At 38.3% G+C, this 24,861-nt stretch overlaps 1 protein-coding gene across 2 annotated transcripts in view; it reads left to right on the top strand.

Annotated features, from left to right (window-relative positions):
* The window catches only part of LOC125245071 (guanylate-binding protein 1-like), a 105,838-nt gene extending 83,566 nt beyond the window's left edge, over positions 1-22,272 (top strand). Inside the window, exons 4-9 of one of the 2 annotated variants that reach the window (XM_048155516.1) lie at positions 16,888-17,078; positions 17,258-17,500; positions 17,594-17,874; positions 19,535-19,747; positions 20,932-21,034; positions 21,562-22,272. In XM_048155516.1, the coding sequence (XP_048011473.1) occupies positions 16,888-17,078; positions 17,258-17,500; positions 17,594-17,874; positions 19,535-19,747; positions 20,932-21,034; positions 21,562-22,001 (1,471 nt within the window). In that variant the 3' untranslated portion in view covers positions 22,002-22,272. The remainder of the gene's footprint in view (positions 1-16,887; positions 17,079-17,257; positions 17,501-17,593; positions 17,875-19,534; positions 19,748-20,931; positions 21,035-21,561) is intronic. The other variant, XM_048155515.1, reaches the window with a different exon arrangement.
* Positions 22,273-24,861: the final 2,589 nt, after the last annotated feature.

The following is a 24,861-nucleotide window of genomic DNA, read 5'->3' as shown; positions in this document are numbered from 1 at the left end:
AAAAGGAGATTGTGTGCTGGTCAAGAATCTTGCAACAACTGGGAAACAAAAGTTACAAGATCGATGGAACTCAGTACCTTACCTTGTCCTGGAGAAGTTGCAGAATCTGCCTGTGTACAGGGTGAAGCCAAAGACAGGAACAGGAGGTGTGAGAACTCTGCACCGGGATCACTTGTTGCCAATTGGAGAAGAAGTGAAAATAAACTTACCTGTTGAAAGGGAAGAAGTTCCACGCCACATGGTGACCAGATCCAAAACTGTGAAGAGAACACAGAAAAAAGCAATAAGACATGGAGTGGACCCAGAAAGTTGTAAATGTGTGGACATAACTTCTGACAGCGATGACAGTAGTCATTGTGCATATTACCCAGTTGAACAAACAGTAGACCTTGGAAAACTGTCTTTTCCATCCTCTGAAAGGGAGAAAGTGAAGAGCCCTACTAGGTCTCGAAAGGATACTGCTCAGGTGGAAGTGACTGGAGGAGATTTGCCAGATGATGATGTGGAGAGTGTTTCAGCACAGATGCCTGAGAACTTGGGAGATTCAGTTTCTGATGAAGAAGTCAATGAATCGGTGAATATTAGAAAAGAAGAAGAACATGGAAGAGTTGGAAATCGTCCAAAGAGGATGATAAAACCAGTTCAGAAACTAAGTTATGATGCACTTGGAAAATCTACTGATAGACCCTTAACAATTGTCTATAGGGGTATGGTAGTGAAAATTCAAGAGTCTTCTAAGGTGAAGAGTACTTGCAATACATTGTGGTGTCACCCAATGGCCACATGTGAACATTGTGTTAATGTGCATCCAAACCTGAAGTCTGAAGTTATGCTACAGTTGTAGTTGGGAACCTCATGGGGACATGAGTATTTTAGTAGGGGGAGAGTGTAACCCAGGTAGGGTTATTATTATGTTGGGTTAATAACAGAATGGGTTAATGCTAGGTAAAATAAACAAGTTATTATTGAGTAAATAATATTTAATTCATGAGAAGGGTTAATTTGGAATACATTAGATGGGAGTGCATCATTTATGCTTATGTACATGTGATATTATGTGTTTCAGTTGTGAACTACATTTTAAAGCACTGTTTCTTTAAGAATTACGGTGATACTTAAAGTTTGTATGTAATGCACTTGCGAAAATGTGCTTTTGCCTAGCAAGTTAGTATTATTTGTTGCTGATAGGTTGTTGTTTTATTTGTTCCCGCCCTCACATGTGAGAGTGCGATTCTGATTGGACTAGAGGGAGAAGAGAAGAGGAGAGAGGGACGCATGAGAGTGTTGTTCGGATGGCGGAGAAGAAATGTACATGTAAACGCTGGATGAGTTGTTGAAACTTACATTTCTTCATATCTGAGAGTTTAAGGACATTGAGGAAAGTGTATGCGCGTTACTCTGCATGAGTATAAGCAGGTTTTCTTTTGTAGTGTTGAGTTCAGTCGTTAGTGTGAGAATACGTTGGATAAACGGACATTCAGGTACACTGGACTGCATTAACGTTTATCTTGCTTAAATGTACGAGTTTTGCTGGATCAACAAAGACCCAGATAGCATTCTAAATCTCCGAGTGATTTAGAATACCTCTGGCGCCGTGGGACATGATCAGCGCAACTTCGTCATGTGAAAGAGAGAGAGAGAGCGCTCGTGTTCGAGTTTCGGAGGAGTCGGAGACGAACGCTGCGTCAATAGGAATTCAGGTGCTATTATTTCATTTTATTTGCTCAATAGAGTGAAGTGGCCATTTGTTGTTTCACGGCCCCAACGATCGCTAGCAACGTCCAGGCCTGCAACGGGGAGGGGTTGGGACTTGTGAGGTGTGTGTGTGCGCGCCTATGTGAGTGGCCACTCAGAAGTTATAATTGTTTCAACTATTGGTTTTGAAACAAATATTTTGTATTGATGTTATTTGTTTATTTGAGATATTAAGGAAGTGTTGATCTATCATAATTGATTATTTGAAGTGATTGCATATTTTCCTCAAAGGAAAAGAAAGACAGAAGACAAGTGTATGATTTAATTTGAAGTTTATTGAACATTTGACATTTAAACATATATTTACACGTTTATTTATTTTATTTTACTGTGTATACATAAATCTAAAGGTTAATTTTGTTATACTTACCTATTTGTGTTGATTGGAGTCATTATACAGTGACATTTCTTAGCTTAGTAGGGGGAGGATAGCATTAGAGCATAGTCGAGAGACACTTTAAGAACCCGGTGCGCTGCCCTGGTTACATTCAGGGCATAGGGGGCGCTACATATCTGAACCCAGACAGACGGGAGGAGGAAGAAGTGAGAGTGAGATGGGTGATCGATTGTAAACACCGTTGTATTTATAATCGATTCCCCAGTTATATAGGGCAATTTTTATCTACCCTCTCCTCTTCTTCTTCCACCTCCTGTATATATATCCTGTATATATAATAATATACTTATATGCATGTGTAAATATATATATCAGACTGAGGGCTGGGCCCATAGTGATTATTTAAGAACCTTAGATTCCATCCTTTCAAAAAAATAAGCATTAGGAGTCTTTGGTCTTTGAGCTGCAGGAGGGTCTATATTTTATGTGTTTAAAATAAGATCTTATTTTCCTGTATAGTTTTCTGAGCAGGTAGTCAAGAAAATTAGGGGGATTTTGGGCAAACTGAAGTTGACAGACTGGCTAGAGTATATGTTGTGCAGGCCACAAAATGGCTGCCTCTTAGCCACCTGTTTAGAGTAGCTTCTCATCTGCTGTTTTCTAGAGTAGTTTGAGTTGGCACTCGTCACTTCAGTTAATATGTATGTTTAGGTCGGCCCTAATTGGCCGCCTGACATTGTTTGCTTGTGAGCTTCACTTTCTTTCTCTTATCCATTAGATTCGGAGGTGAAGCCCAAGCTTCACTAGGCTTGTGGCCCTGTAAGAAGGCCCGTAGCTTAGCGGCCAGGCTAGAGCTAGGTTAGGTGTGTTATTTACATATAACCCTATGTATACTATCCTTTGTCAGGTTGTATATTTCCTAGTTCTGGCCTCCTCCCAAGGGAGTTGTTAGGCCATATGCCCATTATCCCCTTGCTATGTAGGTGCAATTGTTGAGTTTAACAGCTAGGTTGTAGACTGTTTTAGACTTCCTGATGCTGTTTTCTCAGGTGGTAGGTCCTTATCTTTGCATAGATAAGTCATACAGTGTGTGCTAGGCCCCACTTTCTAGAACTTTTATGCTATGGAAAATGTGTTCTTTCCTCTGAGCTACTTGTTTTATCAAGTTTGAGTTGACGTTGCTAATGTTTAGCATCCGTCCTCTATGGTTCAGTACAGATTTGAGAATCTGTAGGGAGAAAATTATTTTCTTTTAAAAATAGCATATACATCAAAGCGTTGTGTAAAATTGCTTTGAAGTTCTAGACTTTTGCCCTACATTGTATGTGAGCTTACTTATGCTGCCACAGGTTAGCGCCTGTTTTCATAATAGCAGATTTTTTCATGTAGCTGCTTTTGGAGACATTGGTGACCTACTATTCCCCATTTGTAGGTTTATTGGTTTTACTGAGTGCATCACCTGTTGGATTGCATACTCAGGGTAGTATAGAACCACTTTTTGAGAAGCTGGTTTCTATTAGCTCCCTTTTTGTGATCTTGTTAACAGCTATATTGCATATAACTTTGAGTGTAGGCTCTTATGGTTAATTAGCCTCCTTCTAGTTAGCAATTGTATTTCTAACAAGTGCTGTTAGCTGATCATAGTTTGCTCACATAGTTTACAGCATTTCACGAGCTGAAGCCACATGTCATTAGAATGGTAGGCCCCAACAGGCCTCCTTTCTAGTTCACATGCTGGCACAGTTTGATTTTTATTCTGCAAACAGGCTGAACGCCACTTGTTGCTGAGATTACAGGCCCCCGCGGGGCCTCCTTTTTTAGCTGACTTGTTGGCAGGATGCCTGGGAATCCGAGAACCCATACCACCATTGGCCACGCCCCACCTCTGTTGAGTAGGCCTTAAGCAGGGCTCTCGTGGAGTATGGCGGCGTAATGTTCATTCCTTCTCTAAGTAGTGCTAAGTAGTGCTATACTTCCGGGTTGCGCCGTATTACATCATAGGCTGTCGCCGGCCAATAGGGATTGGAGTTGTGGCGTTCCCCATTGCGTAATCAACGCAGAGTCTCGTTCCCTGCTTCTCAGGGAACTATGGTTACAGACGTAACCTGAGACGTTTTCTATTTTAATATAATTTAAAATATAATGTATTTCTGTGGTGTAAAGCGTCTGAACATTCCTACCTATATGGCATTTCATATAGGCTACTATATTTTTTATAATATATAGCCTAAATGTTAATGTGCAGTTGACAAACTATACATCATTAAAAAGATCTAAGACTCAAGCTTCACATTTTGACCTCTGTTTTAATCTTATATTGACTGTAATTTCTTAATATGCTTAAAAGCATGCACATTTGGAGAAATATTAATGGATTCTTTGTTTGTCAATTTTCTATACAGAGGAGTAATATTTATTTCATATTTATTGTCATCACTATGAACGCTGGATACTGCGTTTTCAATTCATACTTGCAGCCGGAGGGCGCTCTGTACACCTTTAGTCCACAAATGCCTCCTAAAGAAGAACAGGCCATGTGACATTCCAGGAACTAACAGAGGCTTCCAGAGATCGCTAACCATGGTTTTAACATACAGATAAACACTTTTCAAGACAATAAATGAAGAGTTTGGTTCCAAAACGCAATAACTCCATTTTAATTATTTTGAGTAAAAAGGTGTTTTCTTTACCAAAACATTGGCAAGATGAAAACCACTATTTTCTGTTTCAAACTTTCACATAGCATCTTTTTGGATATAAAAACATAAAAAAATTCAAATCTACATTTTGATTTTAAAAAGTTTATTATAAAAACGTATTATTTTTTCCCCAAAATGCAATAAATCCATGACACTTTTTTTTTCAAAATGCAATTAATCCATCAATATAAAAGTTATTTTTCAAATTGAAAATACACAACAAAGTAAGTTGATTCACATGTATGACAGAGTCTAAACTTTGCCAATATTTATCTTATATTCAGCCAATTTACTAAAAAATACATTCAGCCGTCGCTCCAATGGTCATCTTGTTGTCATTACCGATTAAAGAGTATCTGGCGCCACCGCACGGTTAAATAAACACATTTGCCGAGTACATTGGTATTAAAAACGGCTTTTAAAAAAGCCTTTAATGTTTACAGTGCGTGGAATGGTGCGCTGTGATTGGTTGAGAGCGGATATATCGCGTTCTGCAGAGAAAGGACACTGGCGTTTGTCGCGTTCTGGGAAGAAAGGGAGAAAACATGACAGAATAACACGACGGATATTGCATTTTGTGCAAAATTAATAAATGACTTTTCAATATCGACCAGATACAATACTGATTTTGGTGGAAACTCAATTTTTTGAAAATGGCGTTTATCGCGTTTTGGAACCAAACTCTTCAAATACACGATTGAGATGATGTATACATGTATTGCAGAATTTACGTCTGAATAGCGCTTGCTCAGTGGGCATGGCCACATTAGCGGATAATGAGCTGAATCACGGCCATCTGACATGTGCCTCTTTTCATACATAAACAGAGATTTTTTGTATTCGATTTGACTTACAATTTAAAACCTGACATTTCAACATTTCTTTAGACATAAGTCTAATTTTTCTGTGATTAGTATTCACTAAATTGCACTTCATTTTCTGAGAACTATCAGATTGGACTTCGTTCAGAGGGAGACGACAGATCACGCATCATGTTAGTTTTCTTTATTTTGCAAAAAGCACAACATTTTGTTTTTACTCTGAGTGTACAGAAGTAATAGAAGATATTCCACAGATTAAAATGGTGTATAACTCTTAATTTTATGTGCAACATTGATGGAGTATTTTGAGTCTCTTTCACACTGGTAAGAAAAAAACCGAGGTGGTATCGCCGGCGATACCTCTGACTCGAGGGAGTTAATCTGGTTTAAAGGAGTAGTTCACTTTCAAATTAAAATTTCCTTATAATTTACTCACCCCCGTGTCGTCCAAGATGTCTATGTCTTTTTTTCTTCAGTCGAAAAGAAATTAAGGTTTTTGATGAAAACATTCCAGGATTTTTCTCCATATAGTGGACTTCAGTGGAGCCCAAACGGATGAAGGTCAAAATTACAGTTTTAGTGCAGCTTCAAAGTGTTTTACATGATCCCAAATGAGAAATAAGGGTCTTATCTAGAGAAACAGTCACTCATTTTCTGTAGGGACTATACAAACTCTGTTCCTTATAATAGACTGTACCCACATGGCATTAAAGGGTTAGTTCACCCAAAAATGAAAATACTGTCATTTATTACTTACCCTCATGCTGTTCTACACTCGTAAGACCTTCATTAATCTTCGGAACACAAATTAAGATATTTTAGTTGAAATCTGATGGCTCAGCAAGGCCTCCATAGGGAGCAATGACAATTCCTCTCTCAAGATCCATTAATGCACTAAAAACACATTTAAATCAGTTCATGTGAGTACAGTGGTTCAATATTAATATTTTAAAGTGACGAGAATATTTTTGGTGCACCAGAAAAAATTAAATAATGTCTTATTTAGTGATGGCCGATTTCACAACACTGCTTCAAGAAGCATCAGAGCACAGATGAATCAGTGTGTCGAATCTGCTGTTCGGAGTGCCAAAGTCATGTGATTTCAAAAGTTTGCTGGTTTGACATGGTCTGAATCATGATTCTATTCGCCGATTCATTATGCTCCGATGCTTCCTGAAGCAGTGTTTTGAAATCGGCCATCACTAAATAAGTTGTTATTTTGTTTTTTTGGCACACCAAAAATATTCTCGTCACTTTATAATATTAATATTGAACCACGGTACTCACATGAACTGATTTAGATGTGTTTTTAGTACCTTTATGGATCTTGAGAGAGGAAATGTCATTGCTCCCTATGGAGGCCTCACAGACCCATCAGATTTCAACTAAAATAGCTTAATTTGTGTTCCAAAGATTAACGAAGGTCTTACGGGTGTGGAACGGCATGAGGGTAAGTAATAAATGACAGAATTTTCATTTTTGGGTGAACTAGGAATAACTTTAATTCCCTGAGGTTTGATAACGCGCCGGCGCGTTTTGCAGTTTTTTTTCACATTGCAGCAAAACAGGCTTAAAATACTCCGTCATTTTTTGTCATAGAGACATAAGTAATATATCAATTGAAAACTATAGATTATCTTCTTTTATTTGTATACACTCAGAGTAAAAACAAAATGTTGTGCTTTTTGCAAAATAAAGAAAACTAAAATGATGCATGATTTGTCCTCTCCCTCTGAACAAAGTTTAATGTGATAGTTCTCAGAAAATGAACTATAACTTAGTGAATACTAATCACAAAAAAATTAGACTTATGTTTTAAGAAAGGTTGAAATGTAAGGTTTTACATCATGTAAGTCATATCGAAAACAAAAAATGCTGTGTTTATGTAATCTGTATGAAAAGAGACACATGTCAGAAGTCCGTGATTCAGCTCATTGTCCGCTAATGCGGCCACACCCACGGAGCCAGCGCTATTCAGAGGCAAATTCTCAAGTCAATACAGGCATACATCGTCTCAATCATGTATTTATTGTCTTGAAAAGTGTTTATCTGTATGTAAAAGCCATGGTTAGCGACCTCTGGAAGACATGCCGTTAGTTCCTAGTTCCTTTTCTTTTTTAGAATAATTTGTGGACTAAAGGTGTACAGAGAGTGCCCTCCGGCTGCAAGTATGAATTAAAAACACCATTCCTGAAATGTCCTCTTCTTCTTTAGAATAATTTGTGGCCTAAAGGTGTACAGAGTGCCCTCCGGCTGCAAGTATGAATGGAAAACACAGTATCCAGCACTCATAGTGATGATAATAAATATTGAATATTACTCCTCAGTATAGAATATTGACATAAACGTATAAGAATCCATCAATATTTCTCCAAATGTGCATGCTTTTAAGCTAAAAGCCTATATGAAATACCATAGAGGTTACATAATTGTTCAGACACTTTGTATCACAGAAATACATTATATTTTAAAGAATATAATAGAATACCATTATTTTAATTTGAGCTGAGACATGATTACAGAGGGCTTTTTCACAGCCTACCTGACTGAAAGGCCTCATTAATATGCAAGTAATTTCAGGTCATTATTATGTGATACTTTTGTCTTCTCAGGTGTAAATGACCCATTATTCATGATGAGTCACGCCTCCACGCATACTGTGTTTCTTGACAAAAAGTGTCTTACAAAAACTAAATCAATATATTGTTTTATATGAACAAGTAGGCATTATAATTTTTACATAATTTTGAAGCAAAAACTCTAGTCTACAACCTCCAATACCAGAAGTATTGTGAACACAGATTTAATATACTTTTTTGGCCTTATTTCAGTGACTCGGTTTTTTTGTTTTTTCAATATACAAACATGTACATACATGTTCCTCACATATTATTGTAGCCTAGTTTGTGCTGAATACAGTGTAATGACACTTTTGTCATTAATATGTTTATGAACAACTGAAAAAAGCACAAATGTCAGGGCATGTCAAAACTTCTCCAGGCCCCAAATCAGCCTCAGACTCCAGAGGGTTAAAGGGGGCCTATAATGCCATGAGGTGTGATACAAGTCTCTGGTGTCCCCAGAATGTGTGTGTGAAGTTTCAGCTCAAAATACCTCACAGATAATTTATTATAGCTTGTCAAATTTGCCCCTCCTTAGCCGTGACAGGACAGGGCAAAAGTTCATAGACGGCCTTTGCGGCTGGGTTGAGACAGGACAAGAGTTCATCAATGGACTCCATGGATGATTCAGGATAGGATGAGAGCATGTCGCTAGACGCCACCACCGTGCATGTAGCTGAAGCAAGCACCGCCACTTTGTGAGGTTCTGCAGCGTATGCCGCCAACTCTGGAGATTCAGCAGTAATGTACATGGCCCAGGTACACCATAAGGTGACCCCCATTATGGGGAGCGCTGCAGACAGGGGAATCAGTTTAGGAGAATGAGGATTAAAATTAATTGATTAAAATGAATTAATTAATTGAAACTGCTGTTCGAACTGACACCAGCTGTGGATCCTCCACGCTGGATGCCAACCTCTGACGCTTGACGGGTTCCCCCGACAGAACAGAGTAGGGTTGTGGTATGACAACCACAACAAGGCGTAACTCCTGAGACGTGACATAACTCTGGGAGGTCTGCTGAGATGTGACAAGGTTCACGGAGATCAACTGTGACTTGACTTGGCTCACGAAGATCAACTGTCGGTGAGTTCCAAACGGGATATATAGCCCTCCGAAGTGCACTTCGAAGTGAAAATAATCATGGCTGCCATATTGAAGGATCGTTCAAAACCGAAGTGCTCAAAACTAACCACTTCAAAGGGCCCTTCAGAATGAAGGATTTCGAAGGGTACAACTGATGGAGACTTTGGGCCCCCATGATCCTTTGCACAGGGAAGTTGTTTGACGTCACAGAATCAGTACAGGAGGCTCGGAGTTCGATTTTACCTATAAATGTATGTATAGTATTTTTCTACACTACTGTAATATTTATATGAGTTAGATTTGGTACATTAATATGGTCAAAACAACATTGTACTTCAACAAAAATACTTTACAGCTCTCTTTATCAGTCCATTCAATATATAAACTAACGTTAAACAAAAGGCGCAGCTTGCACAATCTACTCCTCTTTGATTGTCTTGTTAAGATGACACAGAAGTGCGTTCCAAAAAAAGAGTTTGTTTAATACCCCTACACCCTTCATCCCTTCGAAGCTCTCACTCCAGAGGGTAAACCCTTTGAAGGGATTAGGGCATAGAGATGAGCCCTTCCTAATGGAAGGCAGGGTGTATCTTGATTTGGTGTTGTGGTGGCCGCCATTTTGTGAGTGGGTTCTAGCGCAGCCACCATTAAAGGCACTAGAGTAATGTTGCATTCCTCCGCGACCCCCACAGTGAAAAGAGAGCCAGTTAACAGTAGAGAAAAATCTAAAAATTCAACAAGTGACCCTCGAGGATCATACTTGATTAATTAATCTTGTAGTGGTTTGTTTAATCCGTGACATAAGAAATCAGTGAGAGCAAATCCAGGCAAGTCAGATAAATGTGCAATGTCCAAAAACTTTTAGATGTGGTCCTCGAGGGTACAATTACCTTGATGTAGGCGGACAAGATGTACTGCTGGATCCCTGTTGTGGCTGGAAACGCTCATAAAAGCTGCTAGATCTTGTTTTGGCTGAGTATTCTGTAACATACAGGACAGGGCAACAGAGTTGAAGATCCACATGCAGGCTTTATTACAGGAGAGCGTAGTCGTACAGACAGTAGGTCAAACACCAGCAAACAGATAAAGGAAAGGCAAGGCAAAAGAGTAATCCAAACACAGGCTATGGTCAAGGCAGGCAGTCAAAAACACAGGCAAGGCAAGGCAAGGAACACGGAGACAAGGTCAGATACAGGCTAAACAATACTCAGCAAAGTGTGTGTGAAGGAGTGCAGCTTATAAAGGTAACCTGATGTGAGTGTGATTAGTGCCTAGCTGAGGGTTTGTGGAGATTGTAGTCCAGAGTGAAGCGACTGTGTGTGTGCAATGAAAAAGTCTTAATGTTGAAATGGAGATCTCTGGTGGGTAGTGGAAGGAAGCAGCAGTAGGCGGAAACAAGACTCAGATTCTCTAGTAAAGTGCACATGCAATGTGTAAGCAGCGGCTCCACCATAACAAGAATTATGTACAGTGGGACATTTAAGATCATTTACAAGTCATTACCTTCACAACTAACTGAAATGGAATTTAAAAATTATGTTGATACAAATATTTTTTTAGTCTGCATTTAAATTGCGCACATCAGTTTTGACATGCCATATTTTTGTCCTATGCTAGTTTTAACTAGGCCTGTGCAATTTTCTGTCACTCATCTCAGTTTGCAATCTCGCAACATTACCTTAAAATCTACACTGTAAAAAAGTTGTCTACACTGCATAATGAATATCTTACTTGCATCGTGTCTTCATTTGTTAAAGGATTAGTTCACTTTTAAATAATCATTTCCTGATAATTTACTCACCCCCATCTCATCCAAGATGTCCATGTCTTTCTTTCTTCAGTCGAAAAGAAATTAAGTTTTTGATGAAAACATTCCAGGATTTTTTTCCATATAGTAGACTTCAGTGGCCTCCAAACAGTTGAAGGTCAAAATTAGTTTCACTGAAGCTTCAAATTGTTCTACACGATCCCAGATGAGAAATAAGGGTTCAAAGGGGTCAAAGTCAAAGTTTTAAGTTATTAAAAGTAATACACTTAGCAGTGTCTACACTGCTGGAATTCAAAAATAGAAGAAGAAGAAGAGAGCTAGTTCAAGATGAGCATTTATGGATAAAACTTATATAATTTTCCATTTTTTTTCAGAAAATGAGCGATGATTTCTCTAGATAAGACCCTTATTTCTCATCTGGGATTGTGTTCAACAATTTGAAGCTGCAGTGAAACTAATTTTGACCTTCAACTGTTTGTCTACTATAAGGAGAATAATCCTGGAATGTTTTCATCAAAAACTTTAATTTCTTTTCGACTGAAGAAAGAAAGACATGGACATCTTGGATGACATGAGGGTGAGTAAATTATCAGGAAAAGTTTATGTAAAAGTGAACTAATCCTTTAATGCAGTGGTTCCCAAACTTTTCAGCTTGGAGTACCCCCTGAAGGGATGATGATAAAACTAAGTAAAACTTTTAAATATTAAACTAAAACCACCAGTAGGTGGCAGCAAGTCACTGTTTTTATGAGCGAGTCATTGAGTCATTAATTCAGTAACGAAGCAAATGGCTGTGAATGAATCATTGAATCATTGACTCACGATTCGTTCAAGAAACAGACGTTGTAGTTCTGCTGTGGTTTTCGTCAGAACTATTTCATTGCAAAATAGAGTACTGACGATACTACTGACTACTGTGTTTAAAATGTATGTTTTATTTTTTGACCTGTTGTATAATGTCCCGTTTGCAGTCGTGTGGATATTTGGGAACAAATGCATTCTTGCTCATTATTATCATTAAATACAAGAACTCACACAAGGTATGTTTTTGTATCAAAGTTTGAGTCTTAAATCGAAATTAATCCATTATCTTTGTCTATATTTGTTCTTCATGCGAGTAAGTGCAAAATCCCCACTTTAACAAAGGTGCATTGTCGAGAATGTCAGTAATTTAGCGTGATTTAAGCAGACTGCACACAATCTATGCTGCTTCTGTGTGTGGATACGGTCATTTTTAACTGCAAATGATGAGGTAATTTGATTAAATGTACTGGATTTACGACATTTTGGCAATTAGAAATGCTCGGTTTAATTTTTTTTAAAAGTTACAATTAAATGAACTACTCAGCATTTGTTCACGTACCCCAGTTTGGGAACCACTGTATTAATGAGAGGATTCAGAGAGCAGAACTCGGCAAACTCCAGCATTTTAAGCGGTGAGTGGATTATAACTTAAACAAAATTGGCCAACATTGGGTTCAAGACATCAACAAACTTGTCTCTGATTGGCTACATTTCTCACCGCCACAAAAATATGCTATAAATCAGACCATTTCATTTGAGAGCGCAAACTCAAAATGCAGTGTTGCATATTATATTATTATAGTATCAGCTGAGGGTGTTCTTGCTTGTTTCAGGGTGCTTATATTGAAATTAGGGCCCGAGCACCGATGGTGTGAGGACCCTATTGGAATTTCTCCGTTTATTATTATTATTATTATTATTATTATTATTAGGGCCTGAGCACCGATGGTGTGAGGACCCTATTGGAATTGCTCTGTTTATTATTATTATTAGGGCCCGAGCACCAATGGTGTGAGGACCCTATTGGAATTGCTCCGTTTATTATTATTCTTCTCCAAAGTAAATCGCATTTTAGAGGGCCTAAACGTGCTCGAAAACTCATGAAACTTTGCACACGCGTCAGAAGTGGTGAAAATTTACGTCTGTTATGGGTCGCAGCATTAGGCGTGGCAAAATGGCTCGATAGTGCCATCTAACGTAGTGCCCCTCACGCTACATTTCACATAGATTTTGAAATGCGGTACACACATTTAACAGCCCAATACCTACAAAAAAGTCTCTTGGAGCGAAACCTGAAACCGAACAGGAAGTCAGATATTTTGAATTAACTTGCCATTTTTTGCCATTTCCAGACGTTGTACTTTAACGAACTCCTAGAGCTTTAATCAGATCAATGTCATATTTGGTCAGTCTAATCTAAAGACCTTTGGGACGTTAAATTGCGAAGATCTAGAATTTTCACTAAAGGGCGTGTCCGTGGCGCCCTGACAAAGTTTCGCCATGAAACAGGAAGTTGTTGTAGCTCGGGTATACAATGTCGGATCTGCCCCAAACTTCACGTTTTATTAGAGACCTGGCCTGAAGACAACTTCATAACAATATACAGTTACAGTCATAGCGCCACCTGGGGGCAACAGGAAATTACATATTTTACACTGACAAAGTCTGATGTTTCGCCATGAAAGAGGAAGCTGTTGTAACTCAGGCATACTATGTCTGATATGCCTCAAACTGCACATGCGTAAATCTTGAAATTAAATCTAATTCAAATTAAAAAAAAATAACTGCTCATGCAAAGTGCATAGCGTCTTTGTTTGGATTGTGATTAAAAAGCAGTGGTTCCCTCTAATTTGAAATGGCTATGTATTTTTGTTTATTATAATAAAATTAATAATAAATATCTACAACCAGTATCAGAATCGGCCAATTTGCTTGTAAAAATAAATAAATAAATCAGAATCTACATTGACCACGAAAAAAATACTAAATACAATCTGGGCTATCATCAAGTAGATCTTGTCTTTCAAAAACGTCGAGGTCAGGGATCTTGGGCTTAAAAAGGTTGGTGACCACTGGTCTAGAGGAACATCGTATAGCCTTTTATGCAGACGATGTTCTGCTCTATCTTAAATATAGATGTCAGAAGACGTCTACTGACGCAGTTCTTGTCGTTATTGAAAAATATAGTAATTTCTCAGGATATAAGATCAATTTGGACAAATCTCAAGCTTTGTATTTGCATGTTCCCTCTGAAGCCATTACAAAATCTCCTTTTAATTTAGCACTTTCTGGATTTCAGTATTTAGGAATCAATGTCACACCTAATTTGGTCGATTTGTATAAAGCCAACGATCCCCAGTTAATTACGAAAATTAATCAGAACCTGTCAGATTGGTCAAATCTTCCAAATTCTTTTTTTGGCAGGATTAATGTTATAAGAATGAATATTCTTCCGAGATTGAATTTTTTGTTTCAAAATTTGCCATGTTACTTAAGTACAGATTTTTTAAAAGGATTAATTCTTCAGTTTCAAAGTACATTTGGAATCATAAAAAACCTAGACTTAAACTTTCTGTTTTGATGAATCCAAGGGAATTGGGTGGGGTTTCACTCCCTTTTCAGTTATATTTTTGGTCTGCACAAATTAAACACATGATAAGTTGGTTTCTTAACAGATCTGATTCACGCTGGACTGGGATTGAATATTCAAGATGCTTTCCTAGACTGTTATGCTCACTGTCATTTATTCATAATATACAAAAAATTGAATCTCTGACTAATATTTTCACTGTGTCAAATAATCTTTTGGTGTGGAAGGATATTAAGAAATATTTAGCTATTCCAAATAAGATATCTTTTAAGTCTCCTATCGCACTCAATCCTGATCTCCCCCCAACCATACAGAATATTGGTCTTCTGTCCTGGAGGTTGAGAGAACTGTCTGAGTTTGGCCATTTATTTAATAATGGTCAAATGAGGTCATTCCAGTCGTTTAAGCAGGAATTTAACCTGCCCAGTAATGATTTTAATACATTTCTTCAATTACTGCACTTTTTAGAGTCACACTCAAAAGAAGGTAATATACGATTTTACCTTACTGAAGTGGAAAAACAGCTTCTCTCTTCATTAACTCTTAAGAAGATTGACTCTCTGAAGGTGATATGGGAAAAGGACTTGGGATCAAATTTTAGTAATGAGGAGTGGTTATCTGTTTGTACATGTGTTTTCCCCAAAGGTGTCTCAATTTCGGCCCATGAACAAAATTATAAATTTATCCACAGGACTTATCTAACTCCAGTTTGCCTTCATAAAATATTCCCTAATTCTTCTCAATTATGTTTCAAATGTAGGACAGACATTGGCACAGTGATGCATGTGTTTTGGGATTGTGATAAAATCAAAGGTTACTGGAAAGAGATCCATAAGATTATTCAAAAGATTATTGGAAAGACTTTTGCATTATCTCCAAATGTTTACCTTCTGAACTGTAAAGCTGGTCTGCGCCTTGACTGTGGCAAAGAAAGTGTACTGAACTTTTGTATATATTTAGCGAAAAAAATGAATATTATTACTATGATCACCTCCTCAGATACCCTCAGTTAACATGTGGATATGTCAGGCCACTACTCTTTTACCTCTGGAAAAACTAACTTACGATCTGCATCAAAGATCAGATGTTTTTTGGTGCACTTGGTCTTCTTTGTGGAACTTTCTGGAAGATATCCTTTTAATTTTTGGTCTATAAAATGACCCTGTTATTTACTTTGATATGCTCTGTTGTATTATTTTTATTATTATTATTTCTTATTATTATTTTGTTTTTGCATTTTATATGCCTATGTACGAACATGTATATCCAAAGATTGTAAGATGTATTGGCTTATATGACTGTATGTGCTGTTATGAAATACCAGTACCACTGTGTTGTGTTATTATAATAAAAAAAAAAAAAAAAAAAGATTATGAGATTTGTAAATTATTGCATTCCTTTTTTATTCACAATTTGTACAGTGTCCCAACTTTTTTGGAATCGGGTTTGTGATATGATGACCTCTTGTATGTCAAAAACTCAAGGAAAATTTGATTTCTCATGTCATGACCCCTTTAATAGGGCGGGACCTAGACTGCCCTACTACATATATTTGCCGAAAAGTAATGGAAATTTATTGTTAGAAATGTGTATTAAACCCTGAAGGAAATATATTGGGTTTATAGACCCTTTTACAGCCCATGTGATCAAATAGTTGCGCGCGCATTTTGGCAATGGAAGTGGTGTTGTTCCCCAGTGGTTCTAACGTGTTAGCAACTCCAAAATATTATATATATATATACTGTATATACAGTATATCTGGCCACTGTATATTTGGCTAACGTCTTCTAGTGAGCGGGGGGCAGATCATTCAGTACTATCGCACCAAAACTCTGGAATTCTCTCCCCCGCTCACTCTGTTGTGTTAATAATGTCTCCGAATTGAAATCATTACTCAAAACTCACCTGTTTTCTGAATGTTATACCTCTTGTTTTGATTCATTGATTGCTCTGCATTACTACTAATATTTGTCTGAATGTTATGTTATGTCTCTTAAGTCCTGTAATTTTGTACTTGTCTCTATTCTTCTGTATACTTCCATGTCCATTTTTGTTTTCTCATCATTGTTTGCTCATATTATCTCTTCCTTGTTATGTACACTGTAAAGCCTCCTTGAGCTCTGGAAAGGCGCTATATAAATAAAAATTATTATTATTATTATTATTATTCTATCCACTCCACTATAATACACAGATCTGGTAGCCGGATACCATTTGATAAAGTCAACTTTTTAACGCTGCTGATTCTCGCCATAGTTTCATTGCCAAAATGCACGCGCATACGTTGTGATCATTGTATACAAACAGTAAAAGGATCTATTGTAGGGGGTGTAAAGTTTTGTTAGACTGTGCATCATGTGTTGTTGTTTGACGTCACTTTGTGTTTATGCCTGAACAAACTCTCAGATATGTTACTGAACTAACAGAGTGCATTAAGGTCAAATCATCAGATGAGGAAACCAACGATTCATGCGAGTTTGTGAAGTTCTTCCCTAGTTTCATCTGGGCTGTGAGGGACTTCACTCTTGAGCGAAAGATCGATGGCAAAGATGCAACAGAGGATGAGTACCTAGAGTTTGCTCTGAAGCTGAAACATGGTAATTTAATAATAGTAAAAAAGATTATTATTTTTGGTAATAGTTTTTTTGTTAATTTGGTAGTATCTTTTATATTACTCTTAACATTCATAGTTTATTGAGGTAATACTTATTTAATAATAACTTGTTCAATAATATTTGAATTGAGAGAATCTACATCATTCCCTAATTTGTTTTAGGCAAATCAAAAAAAGTGATGGAGTACAACTTCCCCAGGGAGTGCATCCAAAAATTCTTCCCTTCCCGAACGTGCTTCACTTTCCCATTCCCAACTGCCCCAAAGAATGTGTCTCGTTTGGATAGCTTGGATCCTGCTGACCTTTCCTCTGACTTCCTGGAGGTCACAGATCGTTTCTGCAAGTTTGTCTTTCACAAGAGCCATGTGAAGAAGCTGAAAGATGGAATCACAGTCACTGGCAGAGGTGATTCAAAATTCAATCTGAAGAGTTTGCTTGAACTTACATTTGAATGTGTTTCAATATCTTACCCCTATCATTTTAACTTCTTCTCTAAAGTTCTGGGTCACTTGGCGAAAACATACGTGGACACCATCGCCAGTGGGGCTGTGCCGTGTCTGGAGAATGCTGTGATTGCTATGGCAATGATTGAGAATGAGGCTGCAGTGAAGGAGGGGCTTGAGGTTTACCAGAGTGGAATGGAGAAGATGAAGGACTCCTTCCCTCTGGAACTGAAGAAAGTGTCCTCAAAACACCAACGTCTCAGCAAAATGGCGACACAAACCTTCATGAAGCGTTCTTTCAGGGACACTGATGGAAAGTACCTGAAATCTCTAGAGGTAGGCTGGATTTCTTCAAAGAGCTTAATTAATGACTCAGTAACACTGGGCAACCAACTGAAAAATTAATCTCTCTTCTGGCCCTTTGTTGGTTCTGAATATATTAGGGATGTAACAATGTATCTGGAATTGGTTGAAAATATAATTAAAATATGTGACGATTCAAGACAGTTGAGATGCTAAATGAATCACCATATATTTGGGGTCAGTGGTTTATATGAATCTATATCTGAGGAGAGCTGACTGGGTTTAGAAAAGTTTAGATGGTATTTTCTTTTCATCTTCCTTGCAATGCATTGTTTATAGCGGTAACCATGGAAGCGCTGTATTGCTGCTGGTTCACAAGGGCCACCTGCTGTCAAGACAGTGAATTTGTGTTTTCATGCAGCATCTCTGTCATGAAGTTTTATGTAGCATAATTTCACACAGTTAAAGTCTGACATTTTTTTCTTCTTCAAATGTTAAAAACTATGCACTCTAATTTAAATTAAAAAACTGCTCATGCTGCATGTTTGCAGCATTTTTGTTGGGATCATGATTAAAATGCAGTGGTTGCTTCTAATTTTAAATGGCTACAGATAGTTCAGCCTGTTATAGAGCAAATATCTTTTTTATGTACTCATATGAAAAGATTTATTTTAATTTTCAATTCAGTTTTGTTAGAAAAATATTTCAATTTCACAATAAAATATGCTGCAGAGAAATAATAATAGACATTTTCTCATTTTAAATCTCATTTTGTTTCACTTTCATTCTGTTTGTTACATGTTATCCTTTTGTTCTTAGTTTCCTGCCATTAGTTTGTTGTCTTGGTTACTGATTAATTTGTGTCTTCTGTTCAGGTGTTTCTTGTTAGTCTTGTTAACTCCTCAGTTCACTGTGTATGTATCCCTGTAACGAATACGGCTCCCGCGGCTCTTCATCCCGGCCGCCGGAGGGAGCCGTCACCGGAATATTGACTCTTTCCATTCTGGACTACATTTTCCAAGGGCCCTCATTCCTGGGACTGATTGCGCACACACCTGCACGTCATTTCACACACTCCATATAACACTCACACACGCATACATGCACCACGAAGTCTTGATTTGCCTAGGTGATCATTTCCGAGCGTTTCTTTGTTGGACTGTTTCCCTGTTACCGTTTGGACTGTTTATTCTTTGTGAACCTACCCTGATCTTTGCCTGTTTCCTGGACTCTGTTTGCTTGCCGCCTGCCATGAACCCTGCCTGTTATATGACCCTGATAACTTGCCGCCTGTCTCGACCCAAGCCTGTCCCTGTCTACAATTCTGCTATGCCCCTGTGTGTACTGTATTGTCTACTTTTAATAAACAAGCTGCACATGGATCCTCACGCTGTTGACCCATCATTACAATGCCCTTAGTTTCAGTCCAGTCTTGGTCCTGTATTGTTAATGTTACATGGTGTTTGTAGTTGATTTTCTTGTTCCTAATGTTCTATTAAATGTATTCAAGTATTCTCCTTCATCTTGCATCGTATCCTACTACACCTACCATGACAGTCATCAGTGCGATTATTTATTTTGCTGCTTTGTCCTGGGCTTTAGTGGTATAAAGAGAGTGTATATAGCTGAAATCTCCTCTGATGCATTACAAAACTGAGAACTGTTACTTACATGCTACATGTTGTGTTTTTAGGAAAACATTAATAAACTCTTTGATGGATATCTGTGCCAAAACGAGCAAGCTTCAAAGAGACGATGTGAGGATCTCTTGTCATCCCTCTCTGAGCCAATGATGGAAAATCTCAAGCAGGGTTCCTATGCCAAACCTGGTGGCTATGATCTCTTTTTTAAGGATCTGGAGGACATTGTGAAGAATTATAACAGCCAGGCCAATAAAGAAGTCAAGGTCTTGCCCATAGTACACTTACCGTAAAACTTCAAATAATAGCCGAGTCCCAAATAGACGCCTGTCTCTATTAAACGCCTGGTGTGACGACAGGTTTGGGTAAATAAAGGCCGGTCTCAAATAGAGGCCTGGTCTGTTTTTTTAGTATTGGGTTGTATTTCATCTTCTCAAACTCGTTAGATCGTCTGTTCTATGTTTTGATTAGATTTCACGTGACAGACACAACAACAGTTCATGAACGACTCATCACTATGGCAACATAACAAACTTTCTTTTAGTCTTCAGTTTTTCTTAATTCTCTCAATACCACCATGGAGACAAAAAGAAAAAAGTATGATTTGACATTTAAGCTGACAGTTGTCAAATTTGCCGAACAAAATTCGGGAGAAGCAGCGGCAAGACATTTCTCGGTTGATCCAAAGAGAGTGCGAGAATGGCGTAAAAATAAAGCTGAACTGCAACGTCTGTCCGAGGAAGACGACAAAAGGGCCAGACTGCGAGGTGGAGGGAGGAAGAAGGCCAGTGAAGAGCTGGAGGTGAGCGTGTGTGAGTGGATCCACAGCATGCGGGCAAAGCATCTCAGAGTCTCACGTAAAATGATCAGGGCCAAGGCAAAAGAAGTGTATGCAACAGTGAGTGACGGCAGGGATGAGGAGAGTTTTACTGCGAGCGCTGGCTGGCTGGACAAATTCCTGAGGCGCAACGACTTTTCAGTCAGAAGACGCACAACTGTGGCCCAGTTTCGTTTTTTATGCTGCCAATAATCTCAGACATTTCTTACACTAAATTATTTGTTAAACACATTAGTTTAGGGGTAACTTGTATTGTTCTGCCCATTGCGGTCACATCGTTTCGTTTTTTATGTTTTTTTTTTTATGCTGCCAATAGCCAAAGACATTTCTTACATTAAATGATTTGTTAAACACATTCAAATAAATTATAAATAAAACGTAATATAATGTGGTAACCTCCTACTGTCATGCTTGAACATAACACTAAATTAAAGGCCTGTCTCTTATAGACGCCTGTCTCAAATACAAGCCGGGGCAGTTTCGCGATTTGGGTAAATAGAAGCCCTGGCTATTATTTGAAGTTTTACGGTATTACACATCTTTATACACACTGCACACTACAGAAATATGATCAACATCACAGTTATCCATTTTTTTCCCATATGTCAATAGGCTGAAGAGGTCCTAGAGGAGTTTCTGAAGCAGAAGTCTGTAGATTCTAAAGCAATTCTGCAGGCTGACAAAAAACTGACTGAGAAGGAAAAACAGATTAAGGGTGAGAGTCTTAACCATTTAAATCCCAATTTCCTGCTGTGACACTGTAGAGACATGGACAATATGATGTACGGGTCTGTTTCATGGGTCCAATAATTGCACCCTGCAATAACAACTGCAGCCCAGGATGACTGTGTGCCATTATCATTATGAATCAAGATCAGTGTGATCAAGATCGATACTTTGAACTCTTCTGGCTCTATTTTAATGGTCCAAATTTAGTTCAAGGTCATAGATACTTAGCAAATGTCATATTCAATATTGATGTTTTTGAAAGAGTGCAACTTAGATGAAAATAAACTCTTTTAGTAAAATATTGGAAATTGAAAATGTAAGGAAGTGTTCTTCCTAAAAGGTGCCGTTATAAGCATTCATAGAAATTTATTTAATTAAAGGATAATTAATCATATTTAAAATAATATTTTATTGGTCTTACAGCAAAATAGACTCTTAATTTCGTAGTTTTGTATCGATTCTTTGTCTATAAACCATATTTCTTTATTTCTCTTTTTGTCAATGAATGACCAGAGGAAAGAGAGAAAGCAGCCCTCCTGCAGCAGGAAATCAAAGCTACAGAGGAGAAGCTGCGACAACTCGAAGAGAAGATGGAAGCAGAGAGACAGAGTAATGAAGAGAGGATGAGACAGATGAAGGTGAAGATGGATGAGGAGCTGAGGCTCCAGAGAGAGGAGGCTGAGCGTGCCATGGACAGTAAACTGAGGGAGCAGGCTGATCTGTTGGAGAAGGGCTTTAAGGATATGGCAGATAGGATGAGCCAGGAGATGGAAGAGTTCAAGAGACAGAATTCTGAAGCCGAGAGTAATAGAGCTAGAGAGTTTGCAGAGATGTTCAAGAACATATTCAAGACACATGAGCAGACTATAGCTATGATGATGCAGCAACACAAAGAACAGATAGAGGCCATTCATAAGATGAATGCACGCTCTTCAGGATGTTTTATCATGTGAAATGCATTAATTCTGTGATCAGAGGATTGTAATTGCACAATGCAACCACAGAATAATCTTACAATAAATTAATACAATTGATTTCATTCTATTGTCACATGAAATTTAGTGACATTTGATAAGATGTATTAGGAAATTTCACTTCACAAGCATATTTTGTGTGTCCAGTTTAAAGGATATGTGATCTTTCATAATTACATGTTTATTTGACATTGCTTATTATTAATAAACAGTCACAAATGAGGTTAATAAGTTACTTAATTTCTCTGGCATTCCATCTAAGCATCAAATAAACTAAAGGTGTTTGTAAAAATAAAACAAGTGTGTGTGCGTGTGATTGGTGGTGGTTAAGAAATTGAGTAGTATCGATATTCGAACAGAAAAATAAAGAGGTAATTACACATTTAGATCCTTATTTGTCACAGTTTCTCTTCAATGAATGTGTAACGAATGGGGACTCAGGCAGAGATCCATGTGCAAGCTTTTATTCAAAGTGAGCATAGTCGTACAGGCTGGGTCGATCAGGGGCATACAGGAACGGCAAGGAACAGGCAGAGTCGTAGTCAGAGTACAGGCGGAAGATCGAGGACAGGCAGATATCATTCACAGAACAGCAGACAAGGCAAGGGTCAGGACAGGCAGCAATGGGTCAATAAACAGGTACAGGCAGGAACAGTAACAACAAACAGGCAGACAGGATATAACGCTCGGAAATGTCACACAGGGTAAACAAGACTTCACGGTGAGGTGGTGTGTGTGAAAGTCCTTTATAGTCCTGGTGATTAGTCCTTGGTGTGGTGATTAGTGTAGTGATTGGTAGAGTGAGTGCAGGTGAATGGCAGAGAGGATTATGGGGAATGTAGTCCGGGAAGTGACAGGAACATGACAGGAACAGATGGTGATCGTGACAGAATGTCTGCCCACTGTATATTCCACTAAGACAAATAAAAATAATGACATTAAAGGAGATTTTCACAAAATGCAAATGAATAGTTGCTAGTGCAAAACTCTATCTGAAGATATATCAAGTATAAAGAGGAGGCTAATGACTATGGGTGCTTCTCAATTCTTATTTGTGCATCTTCGTTTCTTCTCCTCACTTCCTATTTTATGCGTGCATCAGGTTTTTCAACGAGAAAAACCTCTGCAAAGGTTGCACCTGTGTATGCTTGCTCATGACTCCTCATTCCTCGCCTCCCTTCGGTGCAATTAGAGAATTGAGATGTCCTTCAAGATGGCTGAGCTCGATCGGTTTTCGGGTCATAGGATGGAGAATGGAGGACGGAGGAGAGGAAACGAGGAGGGATATTGAGAAGCACCCAATGATGATAACAATGGCAATCTTCTGTGTAACATTTAAATCTAAGATGAATACAAAAGAAAAAAATTCTTCAGTGCCTGTCTGTACTTCTTACGCTGCATTCACACAGGGCGCCGGCGTTAACGCTTCTCATTTACTTTGAATGGGTGACGTCATGCGTTGCCGAACTGAATTGTGGGTTCCGTCGCGTCGCTTCACTCGCGTTGCAAGCGGCAGAAGTTGAAGATTTCTCAACTTTTCAAGCGCCAACGCAGGCGTCATCCAATCAGATCGCCCTATGCAAATACCATAGAGCTGTCGCTAGCCAATTGCATTCATTTAATACGCCGGTGAATGAAGAACATCAAAATGGAGGAAAAACTAATAATTGCTGTTTGTAATCACCCTGTACTTTACGATCAATCTTTGTACACATATCGGGACACAAACCGGAGAGAACAGGCCTGGAAGGAGGTGGCAGAGACCGTTGGTGAATCTGGTATGTATTGTGCTTTTATTGTGTCTGTGTACTCTGTTTATCATTGAATGACAGGCAGCATAGCATATCATGCGTGGTTTAAATTCGCGCTATCCCCCAGCCAAATGAGGAATAAAATATCAAAGTGATCAGTTTTCAGACACAAAATAATTAATTACATTTGAGTGGATGGTGAATTTCACCATCATTTTACCTTTCATGTAAAATAGAAATCTCTACCAGAACCTGTTTTATATGGCATGTTTTAATTCAGTTCTTATTTAATATTTAATAAATAAACACGTTTAAACACTTCAGCAACACTTGTTGTGTTTGAATGAATTGTTTACTTTATTTAAATTTTTTCATTGTCAGAGGATACATGTAGGACCCGGTGGAAGTCATTGAGGGACAGATATAGAAAAGAAAAAAAAAAGGAAAGGGAAATGACAAGGAGTGGGGCAGGGTCGTCTGGGCGTTTTATGGCGGTGTTGGGATTTCTTTCACCATTCCTCAACGACCGTGAGACTTCCAGCAACATCCCCAGACGAACTCTGCCCCTTTCACCTAGCACTTCATCTGTCAGTCCAGAGCCAGAGGAGGACAGCCAGGTCAGAGAAGACAGCCAGTCCATCACCCAAGAAGCCCCTTCAAGCAGAGGAGATGAAATAGGCAGTGACACAGGCAGGCAGAACCTAACAAAGCTCTCAAATACATTATTTCAGTAAAAGGAGGGTTTAGTAATTTAGAAAATCAATGTCAATCTGTGTAAGAGCTGAACCATATGCTGCAAAGTTTAGGCCACACAATTTGCACAACCGTTGACACCGCTTAGTAACGTGTGACTTGTGCAATACATACACACCTATAACCACTTTAAAGGGTTGGTTCATCCAAAAATGAAAATTCTGTCATTACTCACCCTCGTGCCATTTCACACCTGTAAGACCTTCGTTTATCTTCAGAACACAAATGAAGTATCTTTGTTGAAATCCGATGGCTCCGTGAGGCCTTCATAGGGAGCAATAGCATTTCCTCTCTCAAGATCCATTAATGTACTAAAAACATATTTAAATCAGTTC

This window comes from Megalobrama amblycephala, linkage group LG14 (genome assembly GCF_018812025.1).
Source record: "Megalobrama amblycephala isolate DHTTF-2021 linkage group LG14, ASM1881202v1, whole genome shotgun sequence".
Taxonomy (NCBI): domain Eukaryota; kingdom Metazoa; phylum Chordata; class Actinopteri; order Cypriniformes; family Xenocyprididae; genus Megalobrama; species Megalobrama amblycephala.
The sequence above is the reverse complement of the archived record's forward strand: the minus strand, read 5'-3'. Positions and strand labels throughout refer to the sequence as shown.